We start from the raw sequence: 18,253 nt of genomic DNA on the forward strand, positions 1-18,253 counted from the left end.
CCCCTGGAGATAGGACTTGAACTCAGGTATTCTGTCTCCATGTCCAGCACCAGATCACAGGCTTTCTATTGAAAGACATTTGTAAGAGAAAGGGGCCATGACAGAGCTTCATAACCAGTACAATATGTGGCAGGCACTCCCAGATATTCCACTTGTGAGATCAGGGTTGTCATGCTACACTCCTAGACCAGGGGTCTCAAAACTGCGGCTCCAGAGCCGCATGCGGCTCTTTGGAGTGTTGAGTGCTGCTCTCCAAACTTGGTTCGGAGCCCCTGCTCTTGCACCCGCTCGCGCCGGCAGCCGGGCTGCGGAGCCAGCGCGCCTGAGAGCGGGCATGCTGTCTCTCCCCTTCCCCCCCCCCCCGCCGTGGAGAATGGCCGGGTCCCCCTTTCCCTTGCCCTCAATGGTTGGGAGGCTAAAGCCTCCCCTCCCCTCTAGCCGTGCGATTGCTGGGCGGGCGGCTCGGCGGTTCCTGCACCCCCCCCCCGCCTATCAGCTGTTGGGCGGGGCGGGCTTCCTTTGGTAGACCTGGCTTCCGGCTGAGTCCTATTGGGAGGCCATGTCTACCCATTGGCTTTCTTGGTGGTAGATCTGGACTCCGAGGAGGGGAAAAAGTCCCCCTTCAGAGGCCAGGTCTACCAATTGGCTTCTATGGGCCTCCGGAGGCCAGGTCTACTGCCAAGAAAGCCAATGGGTAGACCTGGCCTCCTAATGGGACTCAGCCGGAGGCCAGGTCTACCAAAAGGCTTTTATGGCGGTAGACCAGGCCTCCAGACGAGGACTCCAGACGGGGAAATGGCAGGGACTTACAATTTAATTTTTATCAATAAATAAGATCACTATTAAGTATGATATCAAGTTTTATTCAGTGTACCTATAGTTTAATTAAGACTTAAAACTTTAATTAAAGTTTATTAAGTTAATAAACAGTGTACCTACCTATATAGTTTAAGTTTAAGAAATTTGGCTCTCAAAAGAAATCTCAATCGTTGTACTGTTGATATTTGGCTCTTTTGACTAATGAGTTTGCTGACCCCTGTCCTAGACCCATACTAGATGCAGGCATTCTGGAGACCTACTAGAAAACCTTCACAATTCTACTGGGCCTAGGACATACCCTGGGACCTTTAAAGGAAGGTGCCGCAAAACTCCTGCTTGTTTTTGCTGGGATGCTTATACATAAGTTGTCCAATGTATACATTAAAGATATTAATTAAAGCCCCAATTAATTGGTTTATCACCATTTGTACCCTGTCCCTTCAAGGAGCTCCGAATGGAAGAACCAGGACTTCTGGCTTATCTTCCATTCTGATGTAGGCCAGCTTAGCTTCAGAAGTCTAACTGCATGCCATGTGCCTTCAGAACCACTCTCGGGCTGGCATGGCGTACTCACCGTTGTGCATTGGAAAGATAAAAGGTTCGTTAGGCACCTACCGGTGTTCCATCTCAGCAATGGTTTCCAGGAGGGGTGAGTGTCTCGTTTCTGTTAGGAAGCAGGTGGCGACTCCTGCGAGGAGGGGAGTTGCTCCAAATATCAGCGATGGCAGGATGGGAAAGGAGTCCCTAAGCACGTAGACGATGGGTGCTACCATGGCACCGATACGGGCTTGCATTGAAACAAAACCCATGCCTGTTTGCCTGCCGAGAAGAAATATTGAAGCTTGGGGGGGTCATGGAATCTCAGAGACATTATGCTATAAGAAAGTGTGGAAGGGAGACTGAGGACATAACAGATATGCCTCAGTAATATTATTTTTAAAAATTTCAATAAATTTCACAGTCTTCAGGGGGATTTATTTTGTGATTTTTTTAACCAATTTAACTGCCATAAATGTACTGGCTTTACCCTCAGTATTTTTTTCTGGTTATTGTTGCCGCTCCCCTCTAAATAGGTCCTTTGAAGAAGAAGACCCTTTTGCTGATTGATAGGGCATAGGCCCTATCCATGTATAGGATTCCTATACATAGGCCCTGTCTGTGTAAACAGGATTTTAATTTCCCTTGATGAAGGTGCCAGGTTGGCAAACATTCTATTGCTGAGTTTACTCTTCATCGGGTAGAATGTTTATGAACATCCCATGACATCAAGGAAACTACATGTAAGCCTGCAGGATGTTCTAATCTTATTTTATATACAAAATAAGGCTCCTTTTAGTGACAGACTCCTGCCTGCCTGTATGCACAGCTGGGTCCTGTATTGTAAGAATTTCAGAAGACCAAGGAACTAAGTGCTCCCTACCTAATTTCTGTAGGATAGAGTTCTCCAGAGTACTGATATGCACCAATAAAAGAACTGGCCAGGCACCCTTTCCCAAGTGCCGCCTGTGCTGTCCGCAGGGTTTGCAGTTCTAGAAGAAGGAGAGAGAAAAAAATAGTCTAAAACCCAATAGTTGTGCAGTATAGTTGCTGCTTTGGAGGCCCAGATTCAAATCCCCACTTGCCTATGTTACCTATGATAACTGAATGGAACCTGAATATTCAGAGGTAGTCTACAGTAGGCAGGGCCAGATACTCAGGACAAATACCAGGAGATAGTGATTCCCTTCATGCCTTAGTTGTGGGCTTCTTCAGAGCTGGCCACTGATGGAAACTGGGTGCTGGTCTAAATGCAAAATTGAATACCTCAAGAGGACTTTTCTACATGGGCAACAGAGTTGCACTGTACTAAATGATTCCCAAAGTTTCTTGGATAAATCACTAGGGATCATGGTCTTTGCTACAGTGTTTCACTTGCTGAAACTAGGATCCTGCTGTGTAATTTTTGTTTAATTTAATGTGTCATGTTAATACTTATGCTTTGCTTCAGTTTTGTTTTTAGATTTCTGATTGATTCTATAACTCTAATCCTATTGTGCTGTTTATTCAATATCTCATCCTGTTGATTGTATTGACTCACTCTGTGTAATCTGCCTTGGGTCCAAGTGAGAAAGGTGGACTATAACTAACGTAAATAAAAATAAGTATAAATACAGTGAGGGGGGAAAGTATTTGATCCCCTGCTAAATTTGCCCGTTTGCCCTCTGACGGAGAAATGACCAGTCCATAATTTTAATGGTAGGTTTATTGTAGCTGTGAGAGACAGAATAACAACAGGAAAAACCCCGGAAACCCAGAAGACAAAAGTCAGAGATTGATGTGCATTATAATGAGTGAAATAAGTATTTGATCCCCTATCAACCAACCAGATTAGGGTTAGGGTTAGGGTTCTGCTGTCGACAGAAGCAATCAATCCATCAGATTCCAAACTAGCCACCATGACCAAGACCAAAGAGCTGTCCAAGGATGTCAGGGACAAGATTGTAGACCTGCACAAGGCTGGACTGGGCTACAAGACTATTGCCAAGCAGCTTGGTGAGAAGGTGACAACCCTAACCCTAACCGTCAACCTCCCTCAGTCTGGGGCTCCATGCAAGATCTCATCTCGTGGAGTTGCAATGATCATGAGAATGGTGATGAAGCAGCCCAGAACTACACGGGGGGAACATGTCAATGATCTCAGGGCAGCTGGTACCATAGTCACCATGAAAACAGTTGGTAACACACTACGCCGTGAAGGACTGAGATCTTGCAGAGGCCGCAAGGTCCCCTTGCTCAAGACAGCACATGTACAGGCCCGTCTGCAGTTTGTCAATGCACATCTGAATGACCCAGAGGAGAACTGGGTGAAAGTGTTGTGGTCAGATGAGACCAAAATCGAGCTCTTTGGCATCAACTCAACTCGCCATGTTTGGAGGAGGAGGAATGCTGCCTACGACCCCAAGAACACCATCCCCACCGTCAAACATGGAGGGGGACATATTATGCTTTCTGCTAAGGGGACAGGACACCTTCACCGCATCGAAGGAACAATGGACGGGACCATGTATCGTCAAATCTTGGGTGAGCACCTCCTTCCCTCAGCCAGGGCATTGAAAATGGGTCGAGGATGGGTATTCTAGCATGACAATGACCCAAAACACACGGCCAAGGCAACAAAGGAGTGGCTCAAGAAGCACATTAAGGTCCTGGAGAGGCCTAGCCAGTCTCCAGACCTTAATCCCATCGAAAATCTGTGGAGGGAGCTGAAGGTTTGAGTAGCTTCACATCAGCCTCAAAATCTTACTGACTTGGAGAGGATCTGCAAAAAGGAGTGGGACAAAATACCTCCTGAGATGTGTGCAAACCTGGTGGCCACCTACAAGAAATGTCTGACCTCTGTAATGGCCAACAAGGGTTTTGCCACCAAGTACTAAGTCATCTTTTGCAAAGGGATCAAATACTTATTTCACTCATTATAATGCACATCAATCTTCTGACTTTTGTCTTCTGGGTTTCTGGGGGTTTTCCTGTTGTTATTCTGTCTCTCACAGCTACAATAAACCTACCATTAAAATGATGGACTGGTCATTTCTTCGTCAGAGGGCAAACAGGCAAATTCAGCAGGGGATCAAATACTTTCCCCCCCTCACTGTATAAATGGGCCCTGAATCTGATCCAGCAATAAAGTTTTTACAAAATTACAACCTCCCATCTGCAGTCTACCTCTGAATCCTAACAGCTTGGCACATGCTCAAACATGACCTATATGTCTCTTCAGTGGGACAAATAACAGCTTCTCAGGGCTGTATGAAATCAGGAAAACAGTATGTGGTATAGCTTAAACCTTCCCTCTCCTTGTACCACAGTCCTAATCAAAATCAAGCCCCGGTGCACTTGACATTTCAAGCAAAAGAAACACACTGAGCTTTGTTCCTGTCATGTCTGTTTGAGCCCAATTCAAGACTGCTGTTCTGTGTGCTTTAGTGCACTTCTTCAACATATGCTTACAGGCAAAGTAGGGATTCTAAGGCCTTTGTTAGCAATGGTGACCACAGGAACCTGGGAAATAGAATTTTAAAAGCACAACATCGCTGAAAATTAAAGGAAGAAGAGTTGATTTTTATATGCCAACTTTCTCTACCACTTAAGGGAGACTCAAACCGGCTCACAATCACCTTCCCTTCCCCTCCCTACAACAGACACCCTGTGATGTAGGTTGGGCTGAGAGAGTGTGACTAGCCCAAGGTCACCCAGCTGGCTTTGTGTGTAGAAGTGGGGCAACAAATCCAGTTCACCAGATTAGCCTCCGCCGCTCATGTGGAGAAGCTGGGAACCAAACCCGGTTCTCCAGATCTGAATCCACCACTCCAAACCACTGCTCTTAACCACTACACCACACTGGCTCTCCATAATAGGAAAAGTCAGCATGAGAAACCTATTACCGTAGTCAACTCTTGAAAATGTAATGGGCTATTGTATGCTGCTCAGCAGCAAGACATGACAGATGGGGGAGATGGAAGATCAATTGCCATTTGCCTAGAGCAGCAAGAAACTTTCACCCTTAAAGCGCAGATGTGTTGTAGCTGACAGGGTTTGTCTGAGCATGAGATTCATGCAGAAACCCACTGAAGTGCCTCGCCCAGCAGCAGCAACCACAACGGCACATCTCTCAGGTTCCCAAAATGACTCGCCTTCTGGCACAAACATGTTGACAAGCACCATAATCCCGCCAATGGTAAAGGAGCCGGCTATGGTGACGCGGCGGCCAATGAAGATCATGGTGAAGGTGGAGATCAGCACAGCAGGAAGGTCGAGGGCTCCAAACATCACCTGCACAACGTAGATGTTTAGGCCAAATTTTTGCACATCCATTGCTAATCCATAATAGGAAAAGGAACTGGCAAACCTGGGAAAGGCAGGCAGTAAATATGAATGTAAGTGCATGAATACATTATTATCACCAATATTACTGTTCAGTCAATGGACGTAGCACCACAGGGCCACTCAGCTTGGCTTGCTCTAGGGCTGCCATTTTAACTTCCTAGTCTGCCCCTTGTGATTGGGGATTACAGATCTAAGCAAAGATCTCATTAAATGAGAGACTTGAGAGCTTTGAAAGAAAAGAGGAGCGGGAGGGAGAAGATGTCACTGAAGTCTCCTAGAGAGAGCGCCTTACATAAAAGGCAGCAAAGCTGAAAGACTGCATTGGTCCTCATTCTCCACACTTCTCTTGCTTGGTGCGCCCATTGTCTGACCATCCTGAACTGAGCATGCTGCCAGGGACAAATGTTGTAACAGTTCACTGCTTTTTCAAAGACCTCAAGCACTGCTTGGCAGTCCCTGAATTCCCTTCTGGGAGCCAGAGGTCTATGATGGAAGTGGACAAATTAAGATCATCAGGGGAACTTGGGTGAGGGAGGAATTGATGCCCTTACCAGATGACCATGAGGCAGCAAGTGACTCTCCGCAAGGCTGGGGTGCGGAAGAGGTCAAAGACGGTGTGGCTGGATTTTAACTTGGTTGTTTCCGGTTGCATGTGGGATTTCAACACCTGACCAAAGAGGGAGGGAAACATTAGTGTTAAGTCCGCGACGGATGTAGAGCAGGTCTAGGAAGGATTCGTGGCTGGGGGCAGTTTATGCTTGATTTACACATCACCATCAAATGGGCATGGAATTGTTTTACAGAAGATGGGCCCATGCCTTGAGGTGTTTACAGTCTAAAATTTGACACAGGGTGTGAGTGGTTGTCACTGTGACTATTGTTAGGAGATTGAGAAGAGCTCTACGAATGCCCTGCCGGATGCACATTGATTGCTGTGAGCTTGGGGCAGTGAAAACCTGGCTTTGGGTTCTCTGGCTAAATTGAGAACAAAATAAATTGCTTTTGTCATCTCACCTAATTACTGGATACAGGGTCAATGCCTGGCCGGAATTCAGTGACGTGTTCTTTTTTCACAATTGCTGAATGGATATCATTGCATGACGAGGAGGCGGAAAGGGTTTGGACTAGGCTCTATTTAAAAGCACTTTCATAACTTTTTTTGTTGTTGCCGTCAAGTCACAGCTGACTTATGGCGACCCGATAGGGTTTTCAAGGCAAGAGACGTTCGTAGGTGGTTTGCCATCGACTGCCTCCACATCAGGACCCTGGTATTCCTTGGAGGTCTCCCATCCAAAAACTAGCCATGGTCAGGGCTGAGAATGTGAGACTGGCCCAAGGTCACTCAGCAAGCTTCCATGGCGGGAGTGGGGATGTGAACCTGGGTTTCCCAGGTCCTAATTCAACACCTTAACCGCTACACCACGCTGGCTCTCATTAATACTCTAGGGATGGTTATTTAAACCTCTTTCAAACAGCGGTGGGGGGGGGGGAACAAAGCACACCTCTTGGGTGATTTTTTCACCTTCCTTCTTTTTGCCATTTATCGCAGCTACTTTCCTCAGGTTCCTGACAGCCAAGTGAGACTTGTTGTGAAGGAGGAGCCAGCGTGGCGATTCTGGGAGTTTCCTGACAGAAAAGAAAAAAGGAGAGTATAGGGTTATTTATCTGTTGTGGAATTACCTGGGCTATTCTGATATCACTATGAGTGATAGTGAGTAAGGCTCAATCATTTGCATGTGAGTCTGTCTGTACCTACAGAGCCAGCATAGTGTAGTGGTTACAGCAAGGGGGGTCCCCAATGTGGTGCCTATGGGCGCCATGGCGCCTGCCAACAACTTTCCTGGCACCCACCAAGTGTTTTTAGAAAGTGGGCGGGGCCAGATGGAGCTCTTGCCAAGCAAGTTTTGTAATTGGCCACCGGAGATCTGATTGGTTGTGCAGGTTGGTGGTTTTATTCTCTTTTTCACGCCTCTTTCCAAGTGCATTTTTAATATTACCCCTTTTATCCATTGCAGTTGGGCTTCCTTTGGGCTTCCTCTGTGTTTGTGTGTGCCTCCTGCAGTAGCCATTTTGGGTTTGGCTCCACCTCACACAGTGGTCATTTTGTGGTTGCGCCCACCACCCTGTGTCAGAATTCCAGTGGTACCCACAGGCTCAAAAAGGTTGGGAAGCCCTAGATTGGAGTGCCAAGTAGGGTTGCCAGGTCCATCTTCACCACCGGTGGGAGGTTTTTGGGGTGGGGCCTGAGGAGGGCGGGGTTTGGGGAGGGGAGGGACTTCAGTGCCATAGAGTCCAATTGCCAAAGCTGCCATTTTCTCCAGGTGAACTGATTTCTATTGGCTGGAGATTAGTTGTAATAGCAGGAGATCTCCAGCTACTACCTGGAGGCTGGTAAACCTAGTGCCAAGCCATAATCTTGAAGGCCCAGGTTTGAATTCCTGCTCTGCCCGGGAAGCTAGCGGGGTGATCTTCCGCCAGTCACACATACTCAGCCTATCAGAGAGCCAGCGTGGTGTAGTGAATACGAGCAGTGGTTTGGAGTGGTGGGCTTTGATCTGGAGAACGGGGTTTGATTCCCCACTCCTCCACGTGAGCGGCGGAGGCTAATCTGGTTAACTGGACGGGAACATGTATCGTCAAATCTTGGGTGAGCACCTCCTTCCCTCAGCCAGGGCATTGAAAATGGGTCGAGGATGGGTAGAGAAAGTCAGCATATAAAAACCAACTCTTCTTCTATCCTGCCTAGTCATAGGATTGTTGTGAGGATAAAATGGAAGAAGGGAGAATGATGTTATAAGCAGCTTAGGTCCTCACTGGGGAGAAAAGCAGTGTATACTCAAAACCAGGCCACATAGCTCTGCTGTAGCATTTGTTGAGGATTATTCTCACTTACCATGAACATAAAAAGATAATGAAGAAGGGAACTGAGACAACAATTTGAAGCCAGCGCCAGTTCCTGGTCTTGTACGCAACCCCTGCCAGGATGATCTGTCCGAAAGTGACGAAATACCCCAAGCAGCCACCTGCCACTGTCCGGCCTTTGGTGGGCATCCATTCCAGGACTAGGGGAGAAACAACAGAAAGAACTGTTAAAGATATTTGCAGCAAAACCAGACTGGGGGGCGGGGGGGGACATACTCTGCAAGCTGCAATTTCCTGCAAGAAGGACGCATCCAGGCAGGGAACCACATGCAGGGTACGTGTTGTCACCGTTAGCACGCAATGAGTATGCACATAGTCTACTGCACCATGTATGCACCAGTAGGGAACCCGCAACAGGCTGATCAATCCATTACAACTTGCAGCCAATCAACGTGAGCATTGCTATGTAGGTCATAATGATGCCTCAGACCAATTTATACTCACTCAAAGAGAAGGAATTTAGTACAATTCCTGAAAATGTCATGCCAGCCATGAAGCGGAACACACAGTAGCTGCTGAAGGAGGGCAAGAATGCTGTGCTGGTGCCAGCAATGGCAATTTGCAGGTACGATGAGATCAAGGGGATGCGGCGTCCAAACCTGAGCCCCAAAGAAAGAGGAGTGGGAGGGTTAAACCTATGAAACTGCCTTATAGTGAGTCAGATCATTGGTCCCTCTAGCTTGGTCTTGTCTACTCTGAATATCCGCAGATCCAATGCCTGCTGCTTGAAATCCTTTACGAAGAGGTGGTGGTGGAAAGTGCCGTCAAGTGGCAGCTGACGTAGGGTGACCCTGAAGGTTTTCAAGGCAAGAGACAAAGAGAGGTGGTTTGCCATTGCCTTCCTCTGCATAGTGACCCTGGACTTCCTTGGTGGCCTCCCATCCAAGTACTAACCAGGGCCAACCCTACTTGGCTTCCAAATCCGATGAGATTGGTATAGCCTGGGCCATCCAGGTCAGGATTTAAGTGGAGGTATCCAGAATTAAACCTAATATCCCCAATGTCCTTGCCCCCAACATAGTGACAAAGATTTTATTTAAACCATTTTCACCCCAAATCTCAATCAACAGTTCCCAAAGTGGTTTACAAATCATGTTTTATTTTTTATACCAAACATCTGACCCGATGAAGAAGATAGTTTAAGAATCTTGCACACCGTTTTGTGGTATTTAGGTTGATGCTAATAAAAAAGGTATTATTACAGAACCTTTATTTCTGGAATTTTTCTGTGGGCCTGCACAGTCACCTACAAAGTTTTGTTCATTTTGGGATCCTACAACTGGAGCGAGATATTGTTAAAATGGGACTTCACTTAGTGATTAGAGGACAAGGCCTTCCCCCAATAGGTGTGTGTTATGTGCTGTCAAGTCACTTCTGACTTATGGCCACCCTATGAATTAATGCCCAATAGGAGGTAAAAAGTGTTATTTTGCCATAGTGTGGAGACTGCTGCAGAGATCAGTATGGAGAGAAATCAGTGCCAAGGGGAGCTTGGATTGGGATGGAGATAATCCACTGGGCATTGCTGCTGTCCTGTGCAGTCTGTATCTCCTCTCCTGGGGGACTGCTAGATTCGAGTCCAGTAGCATCTTAGAGATAGGGTTGCCATCCTCCAGGTGGTGGCTGGAGATCTCCTGCTATTACAACTGATCTCCATGCAACAGAAATCAGTTCCCCTGGAGAAAACAGCTGCTTTGGCAATTGGACTCTATGGCATTGAAGTCCCTCCCCTCTCCAAACCCCACCTTCCTCAGGCTCCACCCCAAAAACCTCCTGCTGGTGGCGAAGAGGGACCTGGCAGCCCTAAGACCAACACAATTTTTGGGGTATAAGCTTTCAAGACTCAAAGCTCCCTTATCTGAGCTTTGAGTCTCAAAGGTTTGTGCCCAAAAAACTTGTTAGTCTCTAAGGTGCTACTGGACTTGAATCCAGCTCTTCCATGCAGACCCACAGCTATCTCCTGGTAGAGTTTCTGCTGGGTGAACCCCGCACTGTAAGATATTTTGCTCTTTATCCTCTTACAAGCATAGTAAGAACAAAGAGAAAGAGGGTTATTGCAACAGGCAAATGCCTTCCTAATGTTGTCCATAATATGTTTATACTGGATTAACAATGTGCACAGCACCCCAGCAGGAACCAATCCAGGGGTGCAGTTTATGAGGAACTCTGGAAGGGGCTAAAATCGAAGGGTGGTGGGTGAGGTTTGTAGATTTCCATGGCTCTCGGAGAAATGGTTGATGGGCAGAGCTTGGAAAAGATTATACCCCTTCACTCACGATAAGGGGGCAAAAAGAAACAGCAAAACTATGTGAGCCAGACTCTCTACCTCTTGTCACGCAAAGCCTACAATGAAAAATACCAGGCGCTTGCCTCACAGCATCTGTCTGTAGCCTACCTGTCTGCTAAGGCTCCAAACACAATAGCTCCAGCTAGCACTCCAGCCATATAGATGGACTGAGCCACATCTCTCAGTGTCTGCAGGTCACACACCAAATCCCACTAGAAGGGAGAGGTGAAAGACAAGAGTCAAAAAATTAGAGCATTTTATCTCCACAGCAACCCTTCCCCCCAATATAGGCTGGGCAAAACCACCTTCTCTAAGGCAACTGAGGAGGCATTAAAGATGGAGACAGCGTTCATCAAATGTGTTTTAGCAGTCCAGTACTGGTGCCAACGCTTTCTACAGAGAGAGCAGTAACAATGAGAATGGAATGGGAGTACAGCCTCCCCTTTAACAAGGAACCATGTGTCCTTTGAATTACTGTCCATACAGGGACAGAGAATTTTGTGCACTGCTTATGCTATGTTTCTGGCTATATGCCACTAAAGGTCGATTGACTGATTGATTGAATTACTGGGCTCCCATCATCTTTGTAACATGTTACTTATGCTATGCAGTTATGTCTGTTGGGTGCTTAAAAGAAAGTCAATATTTAGTAGGGACGTGTGGCACATAAAACAGAAGGAAACTGCGATGGGGGGGGACTTCCAACAATATGATGTTTGATTGGGGGGCTTCATTTTAAAGGCTGGCATTGCCTTTCTGGATGCTTGCTTGCCCTCCCCCTTCACTACTGAACTGGGAAACAAACCAGTATTACAAATCCATCATTTGTCTTCCGTACTCTTTCTTTACAGTGGAGCTGATCTTCTAAAAGGTGTTTCCCAAACTTCCTACTACTTAGGAAAGGGGAGGTACAAAACAATAAATTATTTAGCGGGGGACATGGGGAGCGAACTAAAGAAGATAGTTTTCTTCCTCAAATAGATTTTATACAGATTGATTTTTCATCATGAATATCTAATGGAGCAAATTACACACGGCATTCAGTTATATGCCCCATGGGAAAGGAAAGCACAAGGGGGATTTTTTTTGAAGAAAGAAAATACATAAGGGAATGGGTTAAGCACAAACATGGACAGCATGGGGCTGTCTGCTGCAGATTGCAACCTCCATTACTGCATTTTTGGAAAGCACAAAAGAGGAAAACATCGGACAGTAAAAGCACACAAGACTGAACATCACGTGAAGTTTATTTGCCCTGACTTGCCTTTCTAGTGGCTTCCCATCTGCAAGGAAAACTGAGTGAAATCTGGTTTAAAGGGGAGCTTTGAAGGGGAGTTCTTTCATTAGCACAAATAATTTTACACCTTTCAGTATCTAAAATTGTCTTCACATTTATCTATTTGCTTTAATATTTGTACCTTGCCTTGTCTCCGCAGACTCAAGGCAGCTAATAAAACATCAAAAGTCATAGGAATCCAGCAACAAGGTAAAACCAATACACAATGGTTGCAATCCTAAATACACTTTCCTGAGAATAAAGCCCTATTGAATAACATGGGGCTTACTTCTGCATAGACCTGCTTAAGGTTGTTCCCACAGTTATACATCTTTTCATTTATCGTTGAAAACTGAAAAGCTTACCTCCGAGACAATGGTCGACTCAAAAATACTAGTATCGTATACCCACCCACCAGTACAGAGCTGGGTATGCATCTCCGTGACATTCTCAGCGACGGTGGCATTTGGATTTAAAAGGTGCCACTGAGCTGTGGCAAACTGGAGACACTTCTCTGGCTTTTGATTTCGGCCCATGGGGATGAATGCCTTCAGTAGGATTCCCTCTTTGGCAGTAATGTTAGAGAGAAAGGTCTGGTTGCCCCGAATCGAAGGTTTGCAGTGATGGTCTGGAATGGCAGCAGAGAAGTTCTGGAGGAAGTTGTGGCAAGCGATAAGGCAGACTGGAATCACCAGGAAGATGACTTGTGAGATTTGGAAACGGCCGACTCCCCCAATGGACTCCAAGACATCATTGAATGCCATCCTGGAAGAGAAGGACTCCTGAACAATGCTCAGCTGAAAATAGTAGACCAACTCACCCACTCTTCTGAGCCTCTACCTCCATTGGACCCATTCAGTTGAAAGACCTTCAGTACTGAAACCCAGCCAAATCCAAGAACCTTTGCTAGCTGCTTAGAAACAACAATTTACTGATTCAATGATCTATCAACGAAGCTTCTATTTTTGTTTAAAATGACATCTAATTCGATCAGAATAATAAAAAATGGCATCTAATTCGATCAGAATAATTTAAAAAATCCTCAGTATTAAAAATACTGATAATGCTTTCACATCTCAGCCAGAACTATAAAAACCTAATTTTGAAGACAATACTACTAAATAGCAATTTCCTGAAATCTATACTGTAGACACCCCTTTCTTTCTAGAAGTCCTCAGTTGCACTTCTGGGCAAAAGAAAGAAGGGTAGGAAGGACCCGATCTAATAGTATGGGTTTATAAAAAAGCAAACCTTGAACCATGCAATTAGGAACAAAAGTTACTGGAATGGAACAGGTTTTCTTGAGTACAGAAATCCACTTGCAAAGTCTTAAAATACAAAAGATAATATATTCAAAAGCACAGAACAGAGCAATCAGAAAAAAATGCCAAAATTGTGATAAACCAGCAAAAAAGAAGACAGACAGGCCCAGACAAGGGCCTGGAAATCTTGTGATTACGGAACAACCTTCTCATTGGATTGTCTCTCTGAGTTCTGTGCACATGGGTCCAGATGACTCTGTTTCTCTGTACCCCTGTACTCGAATTTCTGCTGGCTCTCCGGTCTTTTCATAGGCTATCCAAAGGAACTATAGGGAATTACATAAGAGGCAGGTGCTCACTAACCGTGGGAAACCTTTATTTGATTGCTTGTTATTGGAATAGAAACCATTAATTAAAAGGGTTCAGGCATTTTGCATAGAATAAGAACGGTTTATGGTCACGGAGAAAGATTTTAAAGAAGGCTCGCTAGAATTACTGTTTGTGTATGGGATGGGGGGAATCTTTACAGTTCTTTAGGAGTTTGCTCCATTTGGGCCATTAGGATTTAGTTATTTCCTATCAATGCTGCAGGGACCAATTCTGTTACTACATCTTCAAACAACAGCCTTTTACTCCAACACTTAGTTCAGCATTAAGAAGAAAAAGAGTTGGTTTTTATATGCCAACTTTCTCTGCCACTTAAGGAAGACTCAAACTGGTTTGCAATCACCTTCCCTTCCCCTTCCCTCAACAGACACCCTATGAGGGAGGTGGGGCTGAGAGCTCGAAGAGAGCTTTGACTAGCCCAAGGTCACCCAGCTGGCTTCATGTGTAGGAGTGGGGAAACCAACCGGTTCACCAGATTAGCGTCCATCGCTCATGTGTAGGAGTGGGGAAATCAAACCCGGTTCTCCAGATTAGAGTCTACCGCTCCAAACCACCGCTCTTAACCACTACACCCACACTGGCTTCTAAGGTGCTTCTATCTCCACACTTTTTGAACTTTGCTTGCAGTTCATACCCAACAAACAGATTCCCCCGCAGGGGGCCCTATATTTGCCCTTCCCAGAAGCCTGACATGGCTCACAGAAGCTTGGATTAGAAATTCTGTTTAATATCAAACTGATTTTCCTGGATCTAGGCAGAGGTTACCCCAGGGCACTCCCAGCTGGGAGAGGTCTACCTGACTGAAACCGCCACAAAAACTTTAATCAAAGCCCTATTCAGACTCTGGAGCTCTCCCCAAGACCCAGGTGTGCAGGGCAATAAGCAAGCCTCCCAGCTTGGCCATATGTCTGCCACTCCCCAACAATCAACTCAGTCAAGAGCCCCAGGGAACTATCAAGTGTCTGCTCAATCCTTCCTTAAATCAGGCGAAGCTGGTACTCTGGGCAGGTAACCTAATCCCTCTGCCCTAGGTTGAATTTCCCAGTTGTTGTTTTTTAACCTGTTACTCCCCTAAATTAAAAATGTTCCAATGAGCACCAAGATTAACCACCAGGAACATATGTTTGGAGGTGTGTAATCAATAAAAGGCACTCTATTCCCTCCGATGTTGTAGCTGGTTTCCTCATGGTCGGTCTACTTGCTGAAATTGCTGAATCTTCCCACTTTGGACCGCATCCCTTGCATCTCATAGCTTGCTTTCTGGATCCAAGCCTAATTCCCCACACTTATAGGTGGTTCACTTTCTGGACCACCCCCCCACACACACACACTCTCCTTGGCTGAACCCTCCTGTGAACCCCAGATCTGCTTTTGATCACCCACTCTTAGATCGGACCCTTGCCAATTCCATCTACATGGCGATTGTTATAAGGTGGAACACAGCACATTCCCACTTTACTGAGGAGCTCGCACATGACATCATGCTCTTTCTGAGCATGACTCGTGGGGCTTCTGGGGCTATCTCTTTTCAGACTGAGAAAGGGGGAAACAACATACTGGATGCAAGCTGAATCTCTGTGTGAAATCTCAGCCCTCCTGGTCCTTTTGCTTTCCCCCTCCCCTTTTGACAACTGAGCAGCAGTTCCCCCGTGAGCTATGGCTCAGCTGTTGGGGGGGGGGGGAACCAACCCGAGACAAGTGAATCCACTCCTTCCAAAGCATTAACTTTTCCAAATAGCATTACTTCCATCTTGTATGGATTCAGATACAAATTCCCTCAGCCTCTGGACCATGGCTTCAAAGGACAGGTTCAGAGCAGAGACTGTGCGCCAAAACAGTACCAAATAGTTCCATACTTGAACTTAAGATCTGTTCCACTGTTGTGTCTCCTCTACATATGGCTCAAGTTTGGTAACCTCAAATCCTGCTTTCTTTATCAATCACAATTTTTCCATTGCCCTTCCTCCAAGGAGCTCAGAGTGGTGTACATAATTCTCCTCCTCCTTAATTTTAACTTTGGAGCTACACCTTGGGCTGAGTCCAGTAGCACCTTAAAGACTAACAAAAATATTTTCTGGCAGGGTATGAGTTTTCGTGAGCCACAGCTCACTTCTTCAGCTGTGAGCTGTGGCTCACGAAAGCTCATACCCTGCCAGAAAATATTTTTGTTAGTCTTTAAGGTGCTACTGGACTCTTGCTCTTTTCTACTACTGCAGACAGACTAACATGGATACCCACTGTGAATTACCTTAGGCTGAGATAGTGACTGTTTCAAGGTTACCCAGCAAATGTCATGCTCTGAACCTCATTCTTCCAAGCACTAGTCCAATACCCTATCACTGGTGTTCAGATTTGTTCCCACTAATCTCATACCTTCTGACTGCCCTTCCATAATTGTTCAGTGACACGAAACACGTAATCCAGTATTCCACCTCAAGGGGTAACCAACCAGGCCTCTGAGGGTTGCAAGAAGTTGTCTACCTTGCAGAAGTGCAACAGATTAAATAAATTGATGGATGCCCAGTGAGGAGATCTGATGCTTCACAACCTGTCTAGTCATAAATCTCCAGTTGTACAGAGACTGTGTTACAGAGGCACAGATGCTTCTGAGGTATGGGAAACTGACACAGAACTGGCGATTTCACATCACCTACCTGCCTAGTCCCTTTAACTGGAGTTGCCAGGGATTGAACCTGGGACCTTCTGTGTGCTAAGCAGAGGCTCTACCACTGAGTCACGGCCCCTCCACATTTGGGTTGCTGTGCATTCCGGTGACCCCAGCTCAAAGCTTGATGAAAGACTGAATGTCCAAAATCAAGAGGGACCCACACCTCTAAACTTTAATAACAGCATTTTTATTATTTTGGCAATCGGTTTCTACAATACAAATAAAAAGGAAAAACAAAAAACAAAACCAGTAGTACCCAGTTACATCACAAATGCGTAAAACACAATCCCTGATAGGAACCCTCCTGGCAACATTACTGAAGCAAGCCCACCACCAGCATCCCCCTTTGCAGCACACTGCGGAAAGACAGAAACAAGCCTCAGAGGGGGAAAGAGGGGCTTCCAGGCCCCCTCGAAGCTATCTGAGAGTAAGTGCGGGAACAGGCAAGGAGGGCTCAGCTGCAATTGCCAAAGGGTGCCAAAGACACCAAGGTGGGCCTCAAGCGAGGGATGATCAAGGGCTGGGATGCCTGCGGAAGCTTTCAGAAAGGTAAACAGGAAGTGACATAAGACTAAACAGCTTTGTGGCACCTTAAAGACTAACCAAGTTCCACAGGTGGTCTTTCGCTTTTTCCTAGGGGTTAAAATTAGATCACTGATCATTTTACACCTGACCTATTAATTTTGGTGGCCTCTTCCTTGGGCCCATCAGCCAAAAATAAGAAAGAAAAAGTAAAGGATACTACCTAGTCAAAAACCCGCTTTGCTGCTACAACCAGGAGAGGAGGAACTATGGCTACTAGCCCTGGTGACTGAAGGGAGCCTCCATATACAGAGGCAGCAATCTTCTGAATACCAGGGTTAGGTGGGAGCAGCAGGGAAGGGCCTTGGCCTCAGTTCCCTGTTTGTTTGACCCTACAGGGCAACTGGTTGGCCAGTGTGTAAAACAGGAAACTGGACAGATGGACCACTGGTGGTGATCCAGCAAGATCTAGTTATGGTCTTGTTGCCAACTGTGATCCCACAACACTCTGGCCACAAGTGCTTTGAACTGCTTGTAAGACTAAATTGGATTCTACATAGGTCTCTCTGGGAGAGGGTGGGGGAAGAACATATAAAAAGTACTCTTTTGCCAGTGATGAGAAGCCAAACTTTGAGAGGTACAGACAGGTCTAGTCAAGATTTAGCCAGTCTTTCAGATTATCTCTTCAGTGAATCTGCAGAGGCATTTGAGTGACGAGCAGATTATCAAGGGTGCCAAAGGACCCCAAAATGGATTGTGGCAGAGAACACACTGCACACACCATGGCTCAGACTTTCTCACGTGAACAGAAGACTGGCTCACTTGCAGAAGGGCTGTTCCTAAGAAAAGATTCCCTTGCCAGACCCCAGGGCTCCAATGGCCACAATCTGTGTTTGTCAACAGGCAATATACTAGAATATACTAAATGTGTACGATGAAAAGAAAGTGACTCTGGCACTGGAAGAAGACAGTCCTTGGCACTGATGTGAGGGTTCAAAATGTAGTGGGCATTTCATTGGCAAACAGTAAAATAATCAGTACAGAAGCCTAAGAGGCAAGAGGAGCCAGTGTGGAATAATGTCGAGGACCCGGGTGACTTTAGGCCTGTCCCTTTCTTTCAGCCTAACTCTACCTCACATGGTAGTTGTAATGGCAAAATGGGAAGGGAATACCCTGTCTAATGCCCTGAATTCTTCAAAAGGAGGGTGGGATAAAGATAGATACTAGAAGAATGGCAAAAAGCCATG

At 46.0% G+C, this 18,253-nt stretch overlaps 1 protein-coding gene across 1 annotated transcript; it reads right to left on the reverse strand.

Annotated features, from left to right (window-relative positions):
* Positions 1 to 1,430: 1,430 nt before the first annotated feature.
* LOC130480325 (solute carrier family 22 member 20-like) lies at positions 1,431 to 12,931 on the reverse strand. The gene is made up of 9 exons (XM_056852804.1): positions 12,533 to 12,931; positions 11,000 to 11,103; positions 9,049 to 9,203; positions 8,576 to 8,744; positions 7,185 to 7,308; positions 6,234 to 6,349; positions 5,490 to 5,704; positions 2,240 to 2,348; positions 1,431 to 1,638 (listed from the first exon to the last, which is right to left on the reverse strand). Exons 1-9 carry the CDS (start codon positions 12,929 to 12,931, stop codon positions 1,431 to 1,433), a joined length of 1,599 nt encoding a protein of 532 aa, XP_056708782.1.
* Positions 12,932 to 18,253: the final 5,322 nt, after the last annotated feature.

Source organism: Euleptes europaea, chromosome 7 (assembly GCF_029931775.1).
Source record: "Euleptes europaea isolate rEulEur1 chromosome 7, rEulEur1.hap1, whole genome shotgun sequence".
In the NCBI taxonomy this organism is placed as follows: Eukaryota; Metazoa; Chordata; class Lepidosauria; order Squamata; family Sphaerodactylidae; genus Euleptes; species Euleptes europaea.